The 25,422-nt window shown below is 32.5% G+C and overlaps 1 protein-coding gene across 6 annotated transcripts in view; it reads left to right on the forward strand.

The window, feature by feature from the left end:
- SENP6 (SUMO specific peptidase 6) overlaps positions 1 to 19,173 on the forward strand; it is a 112,060-nt gene extending 92,887 nt beyond the window's left edge. For all 6 annotated transcript variants that reach the window (XM_024576681.4, XM_053913517.2, XM_024576679.4 and 3 more), the window contains 6 exons: positions 2,202 to 2,632; positions 6,287 to 6,393; positions 8,337 to 8,425; positions 11,172 to 11,240; positions 11,340 to 11,490; positions 13,003 to 19,173. In XM_024576681.4, coding sequence (XP_024432449.2) covers positions 2,202 to 2,632; positions 6,287 to 6,393; positions 8,337 to 8,425; positions 11,172 to 11,240; positions 11,340 to 11,490; positions 13,003 to 13,212 — 1,057 coding nt within the window. In that variant the 3' untranslated portion in view covers positions 13,213 to 19,173. The remainder of the gene's footprint in view (positions 1 to 2,201; positions 2,633 to 6,286; positions 6,394 to 8,336; positions 8,426 to 11,171; positions 11,241 to 11,339; positions 11,491 to 13,002) is intronic.
- The last annotated feature ends 6,249 nt before the right edge of the window (positions 19,174 to 25,422 follow it).

The following is a 25,422-nucleotide window of genomic DNA, read 5'->3' on the forward strand; positions in this document are numbered from 1 at the left end:
TTTTTCTCACTATGGAAAACAAATTCACTGTATAGTATAATTGAGCTGTATTTATTTAAAACCCTGCTTTAATTATAAGATCTGTGCTCTTTAATTAGCTCAGCCCAAGATAGGTAGGCTAGGTTAAAACATTGGTTATGGCGAGAAAGCCCAACTTTTTCAAAGCTATATTAAAACTAATCTTTAGTTTCTTTATTCTTTTCAAAATAAGGTTTTCCTATGTGAAATGGAAAATACACATAGAAAGTCATTTGTTGCAAGTGAATATTAAAAATTTAAATAGAAATTAATTTGAGAGACACACAGTTTAACAGCAGAGGTACATCCCTCTTAGTCACTCTAGCTGATATGGATGGAAACTATGATCGTACTTCCAATAATCTTGGTGAAAAGTAGAGAAGGAATAAAGATGTGGAGTCAGAAAAGCATTCTGAAAGAGTACTATGCCATTTGTGAATGGAAGAATAGCCTCCAAATCATAAGAGCTCATTTTGTTTTTGTTTTTTTGAGGTAAAGCCATAAGTATGTATATATGCTGATTATATTACATAGACTGCCATATATTTATCATTTATGTTATTTTCAACTTCTTAGTGGTAATTTCTTTTAAGTTAAAGGCTACTTGTTAAAAATTGTCACAGTAATTGACAAAGGGCAGAAATTTGATATTTGGATCTATTCCATCTTCAGATTAGGTGAAAATTACTTGTTTGGCCTTATCTCCCACTGGTGATTTAAGCTCAGTGTAGCTGCTATTAAAAGGATCGTAAAAGCAAAACCGTGGCTCTTAGCGGTTGAAAGTGATCTCAGTGTATCTCATTGAGCTTTCTCCTTTCACCTAGTTTTTAGGTGAGGCATTAGAAAATTTATGGTTTATATGCATATTGTCATAACTAAGAAATGTTACACACTGTGATAGCCTTCGGTTACAGCTGTAGGTTGAGAATCAATGAGTTATATTCTAATCAAATTTAAAACACATTTTTTTGTACTTTAACACTTCTGAAATTGAGATGTGACCTAGAATCAGCTATGTCTTAGAGTTGAAGTGAGGAAGTTGGTGTGCTGCCTATTTCTACTACCCTCGGCTGACCTGTGTCCATAGGATACTGAGGATTAATAATTGGAAACATTCCTCCAGCTGTTTTTTAAATACTGAGGATGAAGCCAGCCTCTCTGACCTTTCTTCTTATGCTGTCCAATGAAGAGACAGTGCTGTTTCTCAGTATTACCTCGGGATAATTTAACATTTTGCAGAAATCAGAATGTAGCAGAACTTTTATCCATGTCAATATATTAATTTTTTTCATTCAGAAAATAGCTACTGAACATCTGACTATATGACAAATATTGTTTTCATCTAATAAGTTCTCTGACATTTATGGCCTGTTCATTTTATCACAGCATGTAACACTGCCTAGCAGGTAGTAATAAAATTCTTCAGTAGATTAATGACTATTAGGCATTATTAGCTGCATAGCTTCTTACTCATTGCTTATATCCTACTGGTGGGAGCTATGATACCTGAATTCAGCTATATCATTAGCATCCACTTGATAGCTGGAACTCTACTAATACTTTAAGTTCTGTTACAATGATTAGATTAGATACGGTATTTCATTTTTGTGTACTTACATTTCAGTATAGCATGAGACAGGATTTATTGATACTTTTAACGTTAAGCCATTCCTACCTTGTTAGATAAAAACAGAATGGTTAAAGTTTTTAAAAAGTTATATGTATACAATACTTAGAAAATGTTCAAAATTAATTCAGTCTAATTATATTTCTGAAAACATTTTAATCCTATGACTAGATAATTTTCTATCTTTTGACATAAATAAGGCAAAGGGAATGTCAATGGGAATTTTGAATTCAGTGGTATAATTTACCTTTTGTTAAATTTCCTGAAAAAAATTTTTTTCATTCCACAAACAAGAAAAGGTTTAAAGTATTGTTTGCAAAAATGAATACAGGCTACAGAATTCTAACAAAACTTAGGTTATTTTTTGACTGGACATTGTATTCCGTTAATGAATCAATGATCATATAAGCAGTGGATTAATTTGAGAATTGAAGAAATTGGGCATCCTTAATAAATTTCTTCACAAAAGCTTTAGAAAAACATTTCAATTGATATTTATTGCCAGATATAATAAATTTTTTCTAATAATATATTCAGTATCATTTGTTTTTTACAGTGCACACTGGTTTTTGGCTGTTGTTTGTTTCCCTGGTTTGGAAAAACCAAAGTATGAACCTAATCCTCATTACCATGAAAATACAGCCATGCAAAAATGTTCAACTGTAGAGGACAGTTGTATTTCTTCTCCTTCAGCCAGTGAAATGGACAGTTGTTCACAAAACTCTTCTGCCAAGCCTGTAATTAAGAAGATGCTAAACAAAAAGCATTGCGTAGCTGTAATTGATTCAAGTGCTGAACAGGAAGAAAGTGACCCTCGTTATCGGAGAAACATATGCAGTGTGAAATGTAATCTGAAAAAAATAGATCATACTGCAAGTGAAAATGAAGAATCAAATAAAGGAGAATCTGCATGCCAGAAAGTTGTTGATAGGACTAAAAGTGAGAATGGCCTACAGAATGAATATTTAAGTTCTATGCACCATACAGGTATGTTTCTAAATGTTTTGAAAGAATCAAGGAATTCAAAGTAAATTGGATTTTTTAATAAACAGGATTAAGATTTTAGGGCACACTTTTTCTTAAAGTCAGATTTATTGAAATATAATTTACTTACAGTAACATTCAGTCATTTTATTATAAGTATAGTTCAGTGAGCTTTGATAAATGTATATAATCATGTAATCAACACAACAGTAAAGATTTAAAACCTGTCCATCGCTCCAAAAAAAATTGCCTTGTCCAGTCAGTTTCCTCCCTTGACCTCTACAGAGAGTGAACTTTTAAAATATTTTCCAATGATAGAATCTTGGACTCATTTTTATTTCATAGGAAATTTACTGTATTCAGGATTACCAGTAGTTACACAGTCTTAGATCTGTAAGGTGAATTAGTTCAGTCTTCTCAATTTACAGATGGGCAAATGGAGATCAAGTGGCCAGAGGCAGAAATTAAAGTTTTCTCCTCCAAAATAGTTGTTGACATTGAAATTAAAGGTTACTTTCTTTTTCTTCACTCTCCATTGTTTTCAGTGGGAAGAATGGAACTGGTCCAGCCTCTTTCTATTTCCCTTCAATTTTAATAATTTTTTTCTCTTGAATTACTTCCATATTTCTAGCACTTGTTATGGAAATCTGAAGTTTCTGTTCCAATACTTAAATACTTTCATACTTCATATGAAATCAATTGTATAATTTCCTTTCCAACCCCAAAGTGAAATAGTCCACTCCATACAACCCATGACGTGCTATAAGTATGCACCTCGCAAACTTATTAAACTGTGAATAGATCCTAATATATTTTCTTTGGAGGAAAAAAGTCAGTATAAGGCATAGAAAGAAAGTATGTGAATTCAGAAAGATGTGAATGTTGAACATACTCTTGGTATTTCTGCCAGCTTATTTTAGTAAGTCAGAAAGCTGTTGCTGAGCTCTTATAAAAATATTTTTATTTTTTATATACTTTGACACACTAAGCTGCAGTTTGACATACTAAGTTGACATACTTAGCTTTTTAATTAGCTATTATAAAGCTAATAATAGCACTAGAATGTTGATCTTTGTGCCCTTTGGGAGATAAAGGCAGAAAGGGAATGTTATGTGAATTATATCTCAAATTAACTTTTTTTTTAAGTTCCCCTTTGATCAGTAATCTCATCCAATTTAATGTGAATTCGAATTAAAGTACATGAGTTAAAACAAAGTAATGGTACAAAACCTAGAGCTTCATATACACAAACCCCAGAAATTCTTAGTGGCCTTCTACTACAAATTAATGTTCTAGTCTTTAAAGTTGTAGTAATAGCCAGTTAAAGTTGAGTAAAAAAATCTCACAAATGCTAGAGGAGACCAATCAGGAATAATCTAATCTGTTTTATGTAGTTTGCTTTTTAATGTTTGTTTATTCTAGGTATTCCTTTTTTATTATAGTTTGTGCATTTGGTTTTTTGTTTTGTTTTTAGTATATGTGTAATGGTATCAACTATGTCTTAAAGGAAATTAATTTACCTCTATTGTGTGTGATACACTGATATTTTTTATTCTCTTTAATGTATGAATTAATCCACTAATGATAGTGTCCCACAGCTTGAACAATGGTGCTCTATGGTGGGTCTGTGCATTTTTCAGGATTGAGGTCCCATAGCTTTTATCACATGTTTCCAAGGTATCATACACCAAGTACATTAAATAAGAGTATTCTCTAGAGGTGACTTTACTACCTCAGATAGGATGGTTAAGCAGTCTATTATATAAAATGATGACTTTACTAAAAATGATACAAAAAGCTTGTAAAAATTTTTGCGGTATGATTAGTATCTCATTAATTGATTTCTGTTTGGGCTGGGACTGTAGTTGACAGAACTTAATGAAGCATTTTAGAGAGTTTTAATATAATTTTAACCATCAAATACATAACAGTTATTAATGTGCTGTCTACTGATGTCAGATAACATGCTGTAGTAAATACGTGGAATTATATCTTATCCCACGAATTAGGGTTGTGTTTTTTTTTTTAAGGTCAAGTGTAGGAAAATAATAATGTGTAGTATCACTATATTGCTAACTTGCATTTGTTTTTTTTTCACCTGGGCTCTACATGAAATAGTTGTTTTGTATGGAACATGAAAAATGTGTATGTTTGAACTCTAGACACACTCAGCATCTTCAAGTGATCTCACTATGAGAAGCTCTCAGGAACAGAAACCGATCTGAGAGAATAGCTGATGGAATTAGCACCTCGCAATTTATATCAGGGCACTTGTTTACTGAATGAAATAACTGAAGGAATTGAGAACACTATTTAAATTACTTTCTCCATTTTTTAAAATGTGCATATAGTTTAATTTCATATAAGCTTCATGTTTATATGACAGCTTTGTAGATAGAAATAATTTGCTGCTAGAATAACTTGATGCAATTGACTAATTCTGAATTTCTTGAGGATTTGAAGAAATTTTATTCAAATATAGTTGTTACAGCTTCAAACATACAGATTTTTGAGAAATATAAATTGAAAAAGTTATAACTTCTTTGCATAACTGAAGGATTTATCATAGCACTTTATTATTTAATAGTATGTTTTCAATCATGACATTTAGATTGTTATATATATCTTTTTAGGAACACATTTTACTTATCTGTTTTCTCATTCCATTTTACTTATATTAGTATTTTTAATTCCCTTTTAAAAACTTATGCCAAAATACATTTTATCCTATCTTAAAATTATGCTTTTTAAAACTTGGAAATGGTATGCTCTATAATAAATGATACTGGTGTATTTGGTATTAAAGTGCCTGACTCAGTTTTCATGTAAATTTATGTTCCTTGGAAACATTTTTTGTGATTAATTTATTTCAGCGAAGTAATTGATTTTTAAGAATTTAGATCCTTGAAATGGACCTTTAAAAGTACTTATTTCAAATTTTTCTTACGAGTCATTAATTTTTGTACTAACCAGCACCTACATTAGACTTGTGTGGTTTTATTTTATTGAATAGTCTGTGAGTATAACCAAACATGAAGTAAAAACATACAGAGTTGGGGAACTTGTCCATAACTACTATCCTAACATGAAAATTATTTTCATTTTTGTATCTTTTTAAATTATTTGTCCAAAAGCAAGCCTATTTTACTTAATTTTAATCATGTTTATCTTTACCCTGTATTGTACAGTTTTCATATTTTCAGTTTTTATTTTTAAAATGTACAATATTTCATTTTATGTTCTACAGTATGCTAACTGTATTACTACTAGACATTTAGGTTATTTTCTGACTATTGTAGCTTTTGTCATTAAAGATATTTGGCATACCTAGCACAAAAACAATTATTCATATATACATATGTACATACATATATGTATTTAAATGTACATATATATTTAATCATATAATTGTTACCTAGTTTTTAAGTTTTAATGACTTACAGTGTCTGAAAAGTAGAAGCAACTCTGTAATTGACATGTCAATCCAGGGTTTTTAAAAAGTAATTTATTTTATATTTGGATATTACATGCTAAGATAGAATTTGTATCCTTAATTACTATATCCTTTATTGATTAGTAGCCTATCATCTTATAGCCTGTGTACTATAAGTTATATGCATGTCCTTTTTCATTACATAATGTTTCTTATTAATACAGATGGTGTGAGCAAAATCAGACTAAACTATAGTGATGAATCAGCTGAAGCTACTAGTAAAATGCTTGAAGATGAACTCATTGACTTCTCAGAAGATCAGGATAACCAGGTAAAACCTGCTTTTGGCAAACAGTTCACATTTTTTATCCAATTAAATGGGTTTTTCTTTAGAGTCCTATAAGCACTCTAAAGCCACTAGGAGTTAGTTTCTTCAGCCACTAACTCCTACATTGGGATTTGGGTTTCATCTCAAAACAAAAATTAAGTATTCAGTTTAAAAGTTACTAGGATAAATGTATTAAGGCTGTTTTGTTTTTTGGGGTTGGCCAAAAAGTCTGTTTAGTTTTTTCCATAAAATAAAAGACACATTTTTCATTTTTACCAATAACTTTATTGATTTGGATATTTTGAGTATGTCAGCTGCCTCCCGCTATTGGCTTCCAGTGGCTAGATGCCAGGGTGCTGCTAAACATCTTCCAATGCATAGGACAGCACCACAGCAAAGAATTACTTGGCCAAAATGTCAATAGTACCAAGAAACTTCGCAAACCACTTTTGACACCTTCGATCAGTCAGCACCTTCTCCATACACTACACAAATCTTTTTTTGCATTTCAGTTGCATTTGAAATAATAAAGTATAATATGCTGAAAATGTTTCATATTTTCTTCCATCTTTAATATTAAAATGGCTGTTCAAAAATTCACCAATTTTGATAAGTTTTTTTAAAATGCACACTGATATGACAGCAGTCACAATACAATCTAACAAAATGGTTTCAAATGAAGTAAAATACAACCAAGCACTACTAGAGCCACCATGCAGAAAAAACTAAATGAACTTTTTGGCCAACCCAATAGTTGTCCCTTTCTCTTCCTCTTTTAAATTATTTATGAGCCATACCTAACCTTTGGTCTGACTTGAAATTCAAAAGGCAGGTGTTTAAATTTTTGATTATCTGGTGTATGACCACAGCAAAATTATATTACTTCTTCCACTTTCCCAGTGATTCTTTTTCTTTTGTCTAATTTAATATATTTGGCAGGAGCAAATAATATTCCGTTAAGACTAACATAGGTCAACTCTAATATTTACTTAATGTGTCACTTGCTCTTATGAACTTTACAATACCAAGAATAAGGTATATTATTGAAAATATATAACTTCAGTTAAAGAGGGCTTTCTATTCAGAGGAACGTTTCTAAGAGTCCTATAGCATACAGTTTCCTTAATTCTCTTTCTTTAGTTGTTAGGACAAAATGAATTTATCTATCTAGTAGTGAAGATAGCTTTGTACTGTACTGTTTCTTCTTGTTTAATCCTCTTGTGAACAAAAGACATGTTTTGTGATGTCTAAAAGGTCAACAATGTATGACTGTGAAATACAGTTTTTTCTCTCCAATACATACTGACACATTCAGATTGCATTTAAGGTGTATAATAAACTTCTTCAGTCATAGCAGTTACTTCATTCATACGGTTGTCAGAAGCTTTCTCATAGAACAAAAGGAGCCTTGTTTGTTTTACATTCAAGATAATTTATAGATTAAGACACAATATCATTAAGTTCTCTTTTCTCATGTGAAGGGGATTTTTTTTTTAAGGAAAACTATTTCCAAATACCCTTGAAATACTATGATTTTTTTTAATGTAAAAGAATAATAAATAAAAGCCATTCACATCATTGCAAAGCAGTTGTCTTAGCCAACTAACTTTTTGTAGAAAAAACTAAAATCAGAACAGTAGTATTTGATTGGAGAAAAATCAGTCATAACATATTCAGTGTTTACAAATTTCTTCTAGATTGAGTAAATAATGTAACAATTTTTCAGAGACCTCTGATTTGTAGTTTTTTTAATTAAAATGTCATTGTGGTGCATTAGATAATTGGAATTGAGTGACTAACAAATTTCCTAATGTTTGATCGCCTGGCTAGAAACTTTTTTTTACATATTAGTTATAAAGATTTTTATCCTCAATAGTGCTGTTTTGTTAGGTTAATAATTATTTAATTATATATTTTCAATACTACTAATAAGTTCTCTTTTATAGGATGACAGCAGTGATGATGGATTCCTTGCTGATGACAATTGCAATTCAGAAGTAGGACAGTGGCATTTAAAGCCTACTATCTGTAAACAGTAAGCATTAACTATATATATCTTGCAAACTACATGATAATTTTTATTTATGTACCTTCATAGAATAAAACATGACTACATAGTTTTTATCTAAACAAGTACTTAAGTAAAAGTTATAATGGCTGTCAAGTTCAGAGAGGAAAACTGGGTTATGCCCAATGTCTAAGGATCAAACTAGGGAGAGAGTAATCATTTAAATCCTCCTTTTGCTCATTTTCTATGTGTGCATACACAGACATTTCCACCTCAAATGAGAGTGCACCTGTATTGGTTTTCAGAAGTAATATCTGTCTCTAAGGACTTCTTAGGTAATGAATTATTGCCTATCTGTAGACTTCATCTCTTTTGATTTTTTTTTTTGTAGAAAATGTTGGCTGAAACTCCACTAACAGCTTTTGAAAAGAAAACATTTATAAAGAAAAATACAGAGACCTAGAACAGTTAAGAGATCTGCTGCAAGTCCCATAAAATTTTAGCCAGAAGGACCCTATACCTTTAAATATTCCAGGTCATTTTGCACTATATTAGACTTCCTCACTTGGGTTTGTAACAAAATTTTGAAGGTTGAGTCTTATTTATATTGAGTGTTTGAAGTGGAATCTTGCAGAAATCACTGGATTCCTAATGAATTCTTGTATGTGATGATTACCTGTTTTGTTATCTGTAATAGATTTTTGTTAAAAATGGGATTATTTTCATCTACTTTTGCATGGTCTTTTGGAAGTTTGGAATCTACTGAATTCAAATTTTCAAAATTGTTTTGACATCCTGCTAAATTTTTTTAAGTAAATTTTATTGATAATGCTATTACAGTTTTCCCAATTTTTCCTCCTTTATCCCCCCTCTGTCCTGTACCCCTCAACCCTCCAGCTTTCCCCCACTTTAGTTCATGTCCATGGGTTGTACATATAAGTTCTTCGAGTTCTCTGTTTCCTATGCCATTTTTTATATCTCCCCGTCTCTTTTATGCCTACCAATTATGCTTCTTTTTTCCTGTACCTTTCCTACCCTATTCTTTCCCTCCCTTTCCCTACTGAAAACCCTCCATGTGATGTCCATTTCTCTGATTCTATTCCTGTTCTAGTTGTTTGCCTTAGTATTTGTTTTCTTTTTTTTTTTCTTTTAAGTTCAGTTGTTGATAATTGTGAATTTGTTGTCATTTTACTGTTCATATTTTTGATCTTCTTCAATTTCTTAGATAAGTCCTTTTAACGTTTCATATAATAATGACTTGGTGTTGATGAGCTCCTTTAACTTTACCTTATCTGGGAAGCACTTCATCTGCCCTTCCATTCTAAATGGCAGCTTTGCTGGATACAGTAATCTAGATTGTAGGTCCTTGCCTTTCATCACTTTGAATACTTCTTTCCAGCCCCTTCTTGCCTATAAGGTTTCTTTTTGAGAAATCAGCTGATAGTCTAATGGGCACTCCTTTGTAGGTAACTCTCTCCTTTCTTCTTGCTGTTTTTAAGATTGTCTCTTTATCTTTAATCTTGGGTAACTTAATGATGATGTGCCTTGGTGTGTTCCTCTTTGGGTCCAACTTCTTTGGGACTCTCTGGGCTTCCTGGACTTCCTGGAAGTCTATTTCCTTTGCCAGATTGGGGAAATTTTCCTTCATTATTTATTCAAATAGGTTTTCAATTCCTTTTGTTCTTCTCCTTCTGGCACCCCTATAATTCGGATATTGGTTAAAGTTGTCCCAGAGGTTCAAAAGTTTCTCTTTTTTTTGAATTCTTGTTTCTTCATTCTGTTCTGGTTGGATGTTTATTTCTTCCTTTTGTTCTAAATAGTTGCTTTGAGTCCTGGTTTCCTTCCTGTCACTGTTGGTTCCTGACTACTTTGCTTTATTTCACTTTAGGTAGCTTTCATTTGTTTCTTCATTTTGAGACCAAGCTCAATCAGTTCTGTGAGCATTTTCATTACCAGGGTTTTGAACTCTCCATCAGATTGGCTATCTCCTTGTCACTTAGCTCTTTTACTGGAGTTTTGCTCTTTCATTTCAGCCGTATTTCTCTGTCTTGGTGCAGGTTAAGTTGTAAGGGGTGTGGCCTTAGGTATTCACCAGGGCGGGGCAACCCTCTTTGCTGCGCTGAGGTGCTATCTGTGGGGGAGGGGTCCAGAGAGGGAACTGTACAGCTCCCTGCTGGTCTCTAGCCCACTTTCCAACAAACTCTCATGTGAGATTGGGAGTTTCTCCCACGTGGCAACCCCCACCATAGTCCACAGTCAGCTCTGAGTCTCAGTTTCCTGTTCAGCCAGCCCTGCCCATGCAGTCCGCCACTTTGCCACGGGTTCTCTCTGTCCACCAGTCTTACTGGTCTGGTCCATTGTTTCTTTAATTCCTTGGTTGTCGGAGTTCCATGCAGTTTAATTTTTCTGGCACTTCTGCTTGTTTATTATTTTTAGGTTGATGGTTATCCTTCTTTTGGTTGTGCAAGGAAGGGAAGGGTTTCTACCTATGCCTCCATCCTGCTAAATTTTGAAGTATTTTTAGAAATCAACTATGGAACTTTAGTGAAATATATCGATAACTAAGATATAATTAGATTAATATTCTGTTATTTGGTATTTAACATAACTGTGGATCTTTATTATTACGGTATGTATGTCTATAGGTTTATTTCATCCCCCCCCCCCAACTTTTACTGAGGCATGCAAAAGGTATATTTTATTGTTAATGCACATCTCTTTATGTACTTTTAACATTAGAAAGTGTTAACATTTGGTCATTTCTCCCCTGCAGACCTTGTATCCTACTGATGGACTCACTCAGAGGCCCTTCTCGATCAAATGTTGTAAAGATTCTAAGAGAGTAAGTTCAAAGCTGTACCTCATACTTTGTGTTCTGGTGGAAGTAAAGGATTGTATATATTTGTATATGTATATTCTTACGATATATTCATTATTACAGGTATTTAGAGGTGGAATGGGAAGTTAAAAAAGGAAGCAAAAGAAGTTTTTCCAAAGATGTTATGAAAGGCTCTAATCCAAAAGTACCGCAGCAAAATAACTTCAGTGATTGTGGTGTATATGTATTGCAGTATGTGGAGAGCTTTTTTGAGGTAGGTTTCAATTTATTGGATATGATATAATCAATTTAAAAATACTGTATTAGATCTTATGTTAGTGTAAAAAGCAATAAGTAAATATTTTGAAAAGTTTGAAAAATTATCATTTCAAAAGTTATTCCTGAGAGCAAAAAACTTCCAAATTGGAGAAGTTTTGAGGCATAGAAAAGTTGCATATATCATAAGGTCCTGCACTTGTGACCTCATTCCTCTCTCACTGATCAACTCCTCCCTCCATTAGGTCTTTCCACTATCTTTTCTCCTCTCTCAGATATATTTCTGGAGCTGTGTTCATAATCACTGTCTTTATTTCCACAAATTCTACTTCTGAAATCTCTGTAATATGACTTTATCCTCATTCTTACATTCAAATTGTTCCTGACCTCATAGCACCATTTAACACTGACCATTTTTTTCTTATAACACTCTTCTTCCTTTGACTTGAGAGGTACAATACCACACATACTTCTCTTGGATATTCTTTACAATTATCTTGACTCCTTTCTTTTCTTTATTCACCATCCAGTGTACCACTAAGTCCTGTGAATTTTATCACTTCATATCAGATATGTTCGTTCTTTATTCCTGACGCCACTTTTGAAGTTCAGTATACTAGCATCACTGTTATAAACTACTGCCTCCTACCTTCTGTTTTTCATGGCTGTTTTCCAAAAACCCACATCTAATCATGTTACTTTAAATCTTATAGTGTCTTCCTGTTGCTCGTGGGTTAAAGAAAAATTCATGTGACCTGCATGATCTAACTCCTGTCTGAGCTCCTAGCCTCACTTCCTACCATTCTCACTCTGGCATTCTGTGTACCAGCCACCTGAATGTCATTTTCTTATATTGTATTGTGTTCTTTCTCCTCTCTAGACCTTGATACGTACTACTTTACCCTGAATACTCTTTCCTGTTGCTTGTCATTTCTTACTTGGCTAACTCCTACTTAACTTCAGGTCTTAGCTTAAACATTTTGGAATTGTGTTAAGTCCCCAGATATGCATTTTCATAGGACTCACTGCTTCTCCTGTCATAATATTTGTCATAGTCATTGTGTTAATTGTTATCTGTCTATTTAGACTGGGGTCAACAAACCTTTTCATAGGTCAGATACTGCGTAGTATTTTAAGCTTTGCAGCTATACAGTATCTGTTCCTTCTTGGTTCTTATGTTGTGGGAAGAAAGCATCTACAGACAACATGTAAATGAGTTAAATGTGGCTGTGTTCCAGCAAGGCTTCATTTACAAAAACAGGCAGTAGGCAGGATTTGGCCCACTAGCCACAGATGGCTGACCCCTGATCTAGACTTTAAGATCTATAGGCAGAAACTATCTTATATGTTCAGTGCCTAACAAAATGTCTGGCAGATGATACATAATAAGTAAACATATACTAAATAAGTTATTGATTTCTCATTTTCAACTCTGGAATGCTTTTGTTTTTTAATCTAAACTATTATTTCTTAAAATTTTCTAATGTGCATTTAACATTTTTATTTTCAGAATCCAATTCTCAATTTTGAACTACCTATGAATTTGGCAAACTGGTTTCCTCCCCCGAGAATGAGAACAAAAAGAGAAGAAATCCGAAACATAATTCTAAAGCTGCAGGAAGATCAGGGGAAAGACAAAAAGAAGCATAAGGACACTTACTCAACAGAGACATCTTTAGGTGAAGGAACAGAACAGTGTGTCAGCAGTATCTCGGATTGACCATTTTTGACGCTTGTCAGTGTTGTCTTGAAACTCAGTGACTGTCACCTTTGGGTATAGACAGTAAAGAACTGAAGTGCTCACTACTCAGAATGATTTGGAAATGTTAATGCTTGTATAAATGTCATATAATTAATTTCCAATGGAGTATGTATTAAGTCTGTAAATATGTTAATGAAGCCAATTTTTCCAGCATTTATAATTATTTTTTTCACTTGTTAGGAAGCTTTTGTTATGTATTTTCTGTTAATAGTAATTAAAACTGCAACTTCTAAACACAAAATAAATAAAAAAATATTTATAGGAAGAAATGATTAATTTGATATTCTTTAGTGAATTTGTATTAAAGTCCTCAGTGGGTGTGATATGTTTCATGGGAATATTCAAGTATCTATGATAATTTTTTTGACCTTTTGCATTTGTCCTAAATAACTTGAAGTATGAAAATAAGATGAACTCTAAGGCATTTTGAACAAGAAAGACAGCTTTATGTGCTTGTATAGCAGGAAAAAATGACAGCTTTTTGAATTTATATATTCCCTTGTGTCCGGAAAGCTCCAAAATGGAATAAATATTTATAATTTTACATAAATATTTAAGAAGAAACAGTAACTCAAAGAATAATAACCTTGAATTATACTACTAAATAATAACTATATCATATATTATTGTCAGCTACATTTCTGGAGATGTCTAAGACTCAGGTTAAAACTATTTTGGTAAGTGCAGCTCCAATTTTAAATATCCCATGTTACCTTTCTATACTATAGCTTAAAATACTCTACAATCTGTGATATAGTTACTTGATAAACATTTTTAATCTGTGAACACAGTAATTTAAATAGGAATTTACTATTTTTTATAATGGCTTTTGCTATTTTTTCATTGCTCATTTTATTCTTGTTATTTTGATAAAGTATCAGACTTTGTGCATGAGATTTTTAGTGTAAATTATTTTTACATGTAAAAGTACTATAATCAGTTGCTTAATGCAGGAAAAGAAATCTCCTACCTTGAATTCCCCTTTTAAATTCTTAAAAATGTGATAGTTCTGACGATAGATTCACAACTCAGAGGAATCTTGCATTACCAGCTGAAGCTATTATTTTCAAATGAAATGTTATTCATTTTTTTAAATTAACTTTGAGACATGAAATATATATATTTTAAAAGTCATTTTTTGTTAAATAATGAATTTTAAAATGCACATACAACAAAAGATTAGTTAACAAAAGAAAGGCCATTTTTATTATCATTAATTTTATTTTTAATCTGGCCATCTCTGTCATTGTGACCAACACTTTAGGCTATTTTTTAATAAAGTCCATGTGTGTTTGGAGTAAATGGGTTGTTAACCAAAAAAAAAAAAAAAAAAAAATCTATTGAGACACACTCATTAAGGGAAACCTTTAAAGTGTAAGCTTAAAGAAGGTCATCATTAGCTCTATCAACTATATTTTGTTACTTTGACCTATCTTAACATTTTTAAATTTCTGGTTACATTATTTCTTTTTTTAGGAATGTCCTAGAGCTATTAGCTCAGATATGAAAAAATAAAGAGTTCAATTTTGTTATTTACTGAATATGGACAAAAAATGGAAATTGTTTTTAAAAATGCCTGGTAGCAGTAAACAAAATTGATATATTTAATTTTCTAATGTATTGTATTTTGTCAGAATTTGAAGGTACTGAAAAAACTATTCTAAAATGCTTATTTGTTTTTGTTTTAATTTCTAATGGTTATATTTTGCGTTCTTAATTCTTGGTAAGAGAAAGATATAACTTGTCCTTTGGGCCATCTCAAGTGAATCACATTTTGACATGAAAAATATAGATTGATGCCATCAGCTTTCTAAGAGGTATAGTATTCAGATATTTGATATTTCTCCCACTCCATGTACAACTCTATTATTAAAAGTTATGCCAATGACTTTGTTTATATACATACATATACACACACACGTACATACATACACATATACATAGACACACACACTGAAATCTTTGGAGACTGCCAGGTTGAACTCCAAAACTACACTTTAGAGTCTTTGGTATATATGCACATTTACTTGAGGATTGTGTACTGTAGTACTTTTATATGTACTTTAAAGTGGCTATCAACCTCTTAGAATATGTTACTGGTACTTAGAATTTGTGAAACAGAATTTTAAAGTTTAGTGGTTTGTTGCTAGACACTGAAACTGCATGATGAGTATCTGGTGTCTTACCTCATTAGATTGATCTGTTGTATTTGTTTTCTTGTTGGATAGAATAACAGTTAATCATTTTTAGAAGAGTTTTAGATTACTTGCCATAAAATTTGTATGTGTCTTAGCTCTTGGTAGTTTAGGAGCAAAGTAGACATTTAACTAGTTCTTTCCCTTTGGTATTGCTAAGAAAGCTGAAACTTAATGTTATTATTTCAAGTACACATAAACCTCAATCATTTAAGCATAGTACCCTGTGCTTAAATTATTAGCTATATGTAGGAGGTTTTATTTGAAAGCATAAAATAATTATTTAAATTATATCTTGTTTTAAGTCACCAAAATAAATTCAGTATTTGTTTCTTTAAAAAACTATGATCTTGGAAGATTTTAAGACACTAAAAAACCCCCCAAAAAACCAGCTTTAATTTCCCAGACATCACAGATCATACTTAAAGTTGCGGACAATTCACTAAACAGTAATAATAAAGAATATATTTTAATATATAGACATATGATCAAGAGTTGGTGGAGTAAAGCTACTGGAATATGTTAGAAAAAATAACTTAGGAGAAACAGAACCCTTAAGAGATGAGGTGCTGTATATTTAGAGGAGATACAGATAACAAGGTTCCTCTAGAGATTACTTTGAGGACAAAAGAGCGAGAGGAGATTACTGTGGGGGCATACTACAGATGTCTAGGCACGGGAATGTAAATGTATAGTTTACCAGTAAGACAACGTAACACACAGGCAACATTGGATTGTACTGGGAAATGTAATCTACTAAAGAATGTGCTGAAATACTCCAGTAGGACTTTTGGTACCTTTGTTGTTTTTCTACTCTTAGGAAGAAGAAAAAGGGTCAATGAAAACTGCTCTTTGAAACTTAAATTTAACCACAGAGGAAGAATCGGTTCATCAAGTTGAAGAAATGTGTACCTTGAGGGAAAGTAGTCCTACTATCTTAATTCTGACAAGCCACATCAGGGAATAATGGTAGGGTACCCTAAACTACTATTAAAGAAATCACAATGCAGTGTACTCAGGAAAATACCATAGACCCATGGCCTGAAACAGAAAAAAATTAAAAGCTTATAGGTCTTTATTATCTTTATTGGAAATAACAGCTAAATTGTCCTTATTGTTAAATTATTACAGTGAAGAGTATCTTATCCAAAGCAAGGATTTTTATCTAGAAATATAAATCAAAATCACCTCGCGAGCTTTTTAAAGTACATATAACTCAGGTTTTAGCCCCAGTGGTGCCATGTATTTTCAAATAATTCCTCATGACATTCTGGTATGCATCTTCTGTGTCAGGTCACTGATTTGAAAGGATCAGTGTATGTTCCTGACAGCTTTAAAGTTTCACCTCCCAAAGCTTGTTTGCATTTTCTTTCAAATGCTTTAGATACTACTTTATTGCCATTCCCGCAAGTTCTCATTAAGAACATGATAGAAGGTCAATGATGCGAACTCCTATTGTCCTGAAGGAGAGGATGACTTAAAAATTATGCACAATTAAAAAAAAGAGAACATGATAGAAGAGATTATTAAGTTGCTGTTACTAAGCCTTGAAAAATTTTAAAGAAAATTATTAAGGTACTCAAAGGTTAGAGACTGACAGATCAATCTTGCTTTTAAAAAGGAAAAAAGATTCTGCAAATTATAAAACACATCAAGTAGATAAGATTCTAAAGTGAATTATATAAATGAATGATTTGTGAACTCTTCAAGGTCACTAAGGAGTTATGGAACCACTATAATCAAGGTTCTTTTATATTTTTAATAGAATTTTGGACTAGTCAATCTTGAACGTAGCCAGACTAGCAATTCTCAAAGTGTGTTTGATAACCCTAGTTTTGAGGGACATTTATAAGTTTTGTGGTCAAATAAGTTTCTAAAATTTTTAAACCAAGTTAAGCAGGTTTCTTGGAGTTTTTAATATTGAATATGCTAATGTGCAGAATGATTTAACAAGAGGAACGTATAGAACACAGCATGCTAGATGGAGAATTTGGACGTATCTTCCTCTTTCTCTTTTGCACTGGTTCTCCGAACTGCCTTATAAATGCTCCAGATCAGAAGACAGAGTAAACTACTTGGGGTGTGTTTGTGAACTGAACTTTAAGAAAAGATGCTTTTGAAACTTATCTGAGGTTGGTTATTTATTTACATTTGATTTCACAGTTGGGTATATGATTTGGAAACTTGAAAGTAAGTGACTAGTGACTTCGGAAAATGGATTATGTAAAACATTTTTCTATAACCATTGTAATGAAAAAATTACAGGTCTAATTCTTATATATAAGTGGATTCTTCTAGAAAAAAGAGAGATTTAATGACACAAAACTTTTTAAAAAGATTTTATTTATTTATTTTTTGGAGAGAGGGCAAGGGAGGGGGAAAGAGTGGGAGAGAAACATCAATGTGCTGTTGCTTCTCACATACCCCCCCACTGGGGACCTGGCCTGCAATCCAGGCATGTGCCCTGACTGGGATTCGAAACTGCAACCCTTTGGTTTGCAGGCTGGCGCTCAATCCACGGGGCCATACCAGCCAGGGTAACACTAAAGTTTTTGTCACCAAATCCCCTAAACTCAACACAAGTAGAAATTGTGCAAAAATGTGAGTGTGAATATGGGGAGGCTTAACTACTAGCTTACACCTCTCCCAAATTCCACACCATCATCCTATACTTTAGAATTAAACTGCAATAGACAAATTATACCTAGAAGTGTTTATTTTTCTTTTGAAGAAAGCTGCACAAAAAAATCACTATTAATATAATATACTTTCAGTATTTTTAGTCCCTTAAATAACTGAAAATAGGTTATTTAAGCCTGTTAAAAACATTTACTTATTGTTGCATTTATCATAATTAGCTACATACATGCTGACAGGAGGGGATTTGATCCAAAACAAATTAGGTGAAAAGAAATTGATCCTTAAATATTGAATAAATATTTTGAGTATCCACTTTGCATTAAGTATTGGATATTTAAAATAACCAAACCTATATAATCTTATTAACCAATGTCACCTCAATAAATTTAATAAAATAAATAAAACAGCCAAACATACCATCTTCTCCCCTCATGGAGCTTCCTTATGGTGTAATGGAAAAGACATCTGTTAATCAGCCTCACAAATTAATAATACCAAATAACTGCCATGCAAGAAAAGCATAATGTGTATTCAGAAAATAGAGCTGGGAAGGCTGGGGAAATCTTCCTGGAAAATATGACATTTAAACTATTGGTAGACATAAACTCAACAAAGTGTGAGAGAACAAGAGAGAAATTGTGTTTGTAGCTTGTACAAGGGTTCTGAGGTAGGAAGATGTATGACTTTTCCTAAATGATAATGGCTTCACTTATTAACTATGTACTAGGTGTCAGGCACTATTCTAAGCTTTTTCAATGTATGAATTTATTTATTCTTCACAATGATAATGTGAGATATGTATTATTATTATTCCCAATTTACAGAAGGACACACTGAAGTCCAAAGAAATTGTTTCTCCAGCAAGACTGGACTAATAACACACCATCGTACCCTAGAAGCTCGGTTAACCTGGCTAGATAAAAGAAATTGAAAAAAAATAAGATGTACATATTTTTTAGAGATGCATGTGGCTGAATCTTGATTACCATGGAAATTGGTTGTATGGGTTCATTAAACTGTTACCTTTTAGAATGTTTAAACATTTTCATAATTTTTAAAATAAAATTAAAGAAAGTTTGTGTAACTGGAGTTCAGAGTAAGGTGGAAAGGTAAGCTGGGAGCCGATCATGCAGGGCCATGAACCATATTCAAGACTTTGGTCATTATCCTAAAAAGTCACTGAAGTATTTCAAGCAGAGGAATAACATGATCAACTGCGAATGCTATAGGAATCTCCATGACAGTAATGAAAGCATTAGAGGAGGCGAGAATGAATACAAACCTTGTAATTATGAATTACTATAAGGTAAAAGGTACAATTATGCTTGTGATCATAGGATGCTAAAAAAAATAAGACATAATTTGGAGATTGCATTTGAGATGTTCTTTTTAAAAAATACAGCAGCAACAACAGGAAAGAGTGTTCCTTTGCTCCAGTCAGAACTTTCTTTTTTTATTTTATGAACAAATTATCGTCAAAGATACTTAAATATAAATGAACATAAAGCTGAAAATTGGACATAGAATGATTAACTGAAGGTATTGACAGATAATTGACTTTAAAAACAAAATTATAAAGCATGTGAAACTACCAAAGGAAAAGCATTATGTTTTTTTAAAAATACCAAAGCATTATATTTTTAAAACATAAACATAATAAAAAGAAAGTGTAAAACAGCATTACATATCAACACTCCATTGTTTTCCCAGGAAAACTACTTTATCAATGTAAAATTAATATAATTATGCCAGGCCATTTGTTGCCTGACATTTCCAAACACTTCTTAGGGAAACTGCCCAAAGCGCCTGTGACATAGCTAGTCCCCTCCCATCCTAGTCTTACTCTGTCACATCTAGTTGGCTTTAGGATTGACACCTGATCTCAAGGAAAGTTAGTTTGTAGTGATATGACCTAGAAAAAATTTAAAAACAAAAAAAAAGACCAGTCAGATCTGATCACTGCAAATTTAAGTAAGAAATATTTGCAAATTGAGTACAGCAGAAAGAGGAGAGGACTATTAAAATGAGTCTACTAAGTTACCTTATTTCTAAGGTAAACTCTGTGTGTGTGTGTGTGTATACGTATGTATGTGTATATATATATATACACATACACACATCCTAGATACTGCATATATTTATATTTTAACCTCTGAATTATGGCTACATCTTATCAAGTAAGGAACAAATTTTCATCAGAATGTCTTGATAAAACATACTACTGGGTCCCATCCTCAATTTCTGATTCAAGGTTGTCTTCAGAGGGCCCTTCAAACCTGTGTTTCTAAACGAGTTCTCAGGCAAGATCACTCTTTGAGAACCACTGATGTATTTCTTGTTAGTAGCATTTTTAGCCAGGTGTGTGAAAGCCTTTTGCTGCAGGTTAGACAAAGAAAGCAAGCATCAAAGCATCTTGGATTCAATGAAGTACTGTATGAAATTATTTTACCATATCTACTTAATATTTGTAATTATAATTAAACATGTAAATAACTCAGGCATGGGAACACAGCACATGGCTTTGCTATTTTTTAAAATTGTTTTAGTCTGGATTTATCTTTCCTTTATAACCTATTTTAACAATTTTGTACATGTTCTTTCATTAGCCCCCCCCCCGTATTCATATGATTATCTATAGTAATATATGTTTAAAGATGTATTGTTTTTCTTATAAAAACTGGAATAATAATACAAACATTTTTCAGAATCTTCTTTTTGTCTCTCAGCAATATCTTGTGAAAAACAATTCAAGTCATTAGGTATAATCAAAGTCAAAATCAATTATATGATGGACCACAATTTAGTCATTCCCTTAGCTCTGTCGCTCTTGATTTGCTTGGTTATATGCTATAGTATCAGTTTCAAAATCTCAGTGGTTTATCCTCCCCCAAAACTTTTCTTTCTTTGGTCATGCTCCATGTCCAAAAGAGGAAAGCAGGGGAGCCCTGCTCGTGTTACTCAGCTATCCAGACTGATAAAACTCTAGGTTGATACAAGAAGATTCCGTGGCCATTGGAAAGTAGGAAGGGACCCTGGTGAGCAGCACATTGACTCAAAGCTTCGACCCAGGAGTCAAATCCCTTCTAATCACACTGCACTGGCCTCAGCTAGTTAGGTGGCACTCCTAATTTTAAGAAGAATAAAGAAAGTTGTTTCACTCTTTGGTAAGAGTGGAAATATGGTATTTCCAGAAGAGGAATGTTTTTCAGCAGCTTAAGTGACTACCGTACTACTAAAGGGCATTTACTTTATTTCCAGTTTTTTTTGCAACCATGAGCGTGTAATATATCTCTCTGTTTTTATTTCCTTATACTCTGGTAATTTTATTCTTGGGAATAGATTCCTAGCTGTTTCTTGATCAAACATATATGTATTTTTAATTATTACAGATATTATCAACTTGTTTTCCAAAAGGATATAGGAATTTACATTTCTTCTACCAATTTAGTAAAACACAAATTTTCCTACATCCTCATCAGCAATAGGTATTATAACTTTTTAATTTTGCAAGTCTTGTGCATGTAAAGCTCTTTTCATCATTACTTTGGTTTGCATTTCCCATATCTCTGGTTTACATTTATCTCTGGTTTAAATTTCACAACAGATGTACCTACTATCTTCTATTTTTCCATTGAATTGGTAGTTGTCTTTTTTCTTCTATTAATATTTAAGCCTTCTGCATGTTACATTATCATTTGTGTTATAAATATCTTGGTAATTATTTGTAGATGTTTATATTTTCTATACCAAAATTTTTATTTTTATGCATTTTCTTAGTTTTCAATCTCAGTTATGAGGCTTCTTCTCAACTCATGATAATACATGCAGTTACATACTTGTAAGATTTAAAAAAAAAAAATTTAAATCCTCACCTAAGGATATATTGATTTTAGAGAGAGGAAGGGAGAGAAAAAGAGAAACAGTGTGAGAGAGAAACATCGATCAGTTGCCTCCTGTATGCACCCTGGCCAGTGATCAAACCTGCAACCTTCTGGTACACAGGATGACACTCCAACCAACTGACTCACAGCACCAGGGCTCAATTACAGTTTACATTCAATATTATTTTGTATCAGCTTCACATGTACAGCATAGTGGCTAGACAATCATATACTTTACAAAGTGCAAATTTTTTTAAGTATTTAAACGAATTTATTTCTGTATATGGCAAAAGATATGGGTGTTATATTCTTTATTTAAGATAGTCACTTGTGTAGGCATCATTTATTAAAAATACTTTTTGGCATTAAAATGATTTTCCATCTTTGTCACATATTAAATTATTATGTCACTATAAGTTATTTCTGAAATTTTAATTTGGTTTTTTAATTGGTCTATACTTCATTACACCTCATAATTGTAATATGCAATGAAAGCTGTACCCAAAGGAAGTTTATAGACTTAAATACCTTTATTATTAAATCCCAAAATAAAGGAACTAAAGTCTAATGTTAAAAAATTAGAAGCAGAACAATAAAATTCACTAAAAAAACTAGTAAGATATTAAGGAACTTTAAAATTAATGAACTAGAACTTACTCCAACATATTACCATACCCTGTCCCAAGAAAACCCACAGATTTGTTTTTTTTTTAAGATAAATTAGATAAACACTTGAACCTGGGCAAGGATAAGATAAAATGAGAGAAGGAAAATAAAAAGAAAGGAGGCATATCACAGATACAGGAAGGCTTTAAAAAATGACTTTAACATTCAACTATTTCATGCCATGAAAATAGGTGAAAATCTCCCAATTACTGGTAATTTGAGGCCAGCATACTATTAACAAAAAATTCTAGTAAAGATGGTGTTAAAAAGGAAAATTAAGGGATTATGTAATACATGCTTTGAACCTGACAAAATCTAAATATTGGCAGTTACAATCCATTAATAGCAAGTAAATAACCTATGACATAGAAAGTGGGGGGTGGGTAGGGCAGGGGAGAGTAATGGGGAGGAAATGGGAACAACTAATTGAACAACAGTAAAAAAAATATCCTATGACAAAGTTCAAGATGTTCAGTATCAAAAATACAGTGTCATGTCAAAGATTAAAGGCAATTTATATGACAAAAATTTAATTATAACAATCTTTAAATGAGAGCAGAGGAATCTGTTACATTGACAATAACTTTCTAGTAACATACATTAAATGGTGAAACACTTAAAACCAGTTAAATGAATATGAAGCACTAAACAGACCTTCATACTATTCAACATTGTTTGTACTTATAAGCAGATGTAATAACAAGAAAATAACTGGTAAAATTTGGAAATTAGAGATAAAAGTATGGTTTTTGTTGAGTAGGTAATTATGTAACTAGGGAAGTTAGGAAACCTGTTTTAAAGGAAGCAGAAAATTTGGTACATTGCCTGGATAAACACACAGTGAGAATCTAGATGATAAATTGGAAAAATCATTTACAATAATGACCAGGAACTATAAAATACTTAGAAATAAGTTTAATAAGAAAAGCACATGACCTGACTGAGAAAACCTAAAACTATTTCATTGATAAGACCTACAGGAATGGAAAGATACATAGATAATCACATTCTTGATGGGAAGGCATAATGCTATAAAAATTCAGTGCCCTCCTAATATATAACCATAATTTAATTTTATATAATGCCAGTAGTTTTACTGTTTTAGATTTTAAAATCTCAAAGTTTATATAAAAGAAAAAAATGCCTGAGAGGAGCCAGGACAAGAGATAATTAGAATGTCTGACAAAGCCACTGTAAACATATCAATACAGAGTCTGGGGAGGAAGACAATAAAATGAGGTATGATTAAACAGACACAACAAGCTAAGACAGAGGAAGAGAGAGAAGACCACGGGCAAGAGACACCAACAACCCAGGGTAAGAACAGCAAATACTGAAAAACCAGTAATCCAATTGTTCATTGTTGCCACTCCTTTATCTGCTGTTCATTTAGATTGTGAGCTTTAGATAAATTAATTGCTTCTTGTCTTCTCAGCAGTATTTGAAGTGCTAATTGGCATGTTTTAATAAGTCCTTCATTTATTTTTAGTCCTTAAATCATTAGACTTAGCTGTAAGTAGGATAACCACAGCACTCCTGGGGAGAATTATTCTCTAGACATAGCACTGGATATGATTTCCTCAAGTTGCCAAGTAACCTGAAAGCCCTGGGCAAGTCAAGGTTCATGGACTGGAGAATCCATCCATTCTGGGACAGAGAATGGTTGTCAGTCTTTTCCTGTCTTCGTCGGGCTTTTTGACAATGACACCACTAATAAATATATTTTAGGTTTTGCCCCCATATAAAAATCCAGTTGTCAGGACAGCCCTCTCCATCACTATCACCCCTCCCCACATTTCTCACACACATACAAAAAACTGAAAGTTTCAGGAATATATTTCACTTATTTAAGACAACATTAAATTTTGAAAATTTTGGAGTATATTGAGGCAGATTATTTTCTAATTCTGTTTGTTATAATTATTATTGGCATGATCAATATATTTCTCTAAAAACATTTGTTCTAAAATATCCAAAAGCAAAATTAAAATTTTTGATTGTACCCAAAAATAACCAAGACATTTTTATGAATTTATTTGACTCAACTTAGATTGGTTATCTTTACATTATTAATGAATACACAAATATATTTCATTAGGAATACATGTTATTTCTTTGGCAAGACAGGTTTTCTAACCGATTTTTAATTTTTACTTATTTTTTAGTTTTAATTTTTCTTCTTTTTATTCAATTTAGTGGGGTGACAACGGGTAACAAAATTATACAGGATTCAGGTGCACAATTCCACAAAGGTATTTTGTACACCATATTGTGTGTTCACCGCCCCAAGTTAAGATTGCTTCCATCACTATTTATCCCCCCACACCCTCCTGAACCTGCCCCTGTACCCTCCCCTGGCAATCACCAAACTGTTGTCCATGAGTTTTCTCTTTTTTCCTCAATCTTTCCACCCCCTGATTACCCATCTCCCACCCCCATAGCAGTCAGCATGCTCCCTATGAGGGGGTTTGTTTCTATTTTGCTTATTCATTTTATTCATTAGATTCCACATAAGAGTGAAATCATATGGTACTTGTCTTTCTCTGACTGGCTTATTTCACTTAACATAATGCTCTCCAGGTGATCCGTGCTGTTGCAATGGGTAAGATTTCTTTTTTCTGATGGCCAAGTACTATTCCATTGGGCAAATGTACCACAGCTTTTTTCATTCAGTCATCTACTCATGGACACTTGGGCTGCTTCTATATCTTGGCAATTATAAATAATGCTGCAATGAACATAGGGGTGCATATATTCCTTCAAATTAGCGTTTTGGGTTTCTTTGG

The sequence above is a fragment of the Desmodus rotundus genome, chromosome 11, assembly GCF_022682495.2.
Source record: "Desmodus rotundus isolate HL8 chromosome 11, HLdesRot8A.1, whole genome shotgun sequence".
Classification (NCBI taxonomy): Eukaryota; Metazoa; Chordata; class Mammalia; order Chiroptera; family Phyllostomidae; genus Desmodus; species Desmodus rotundus.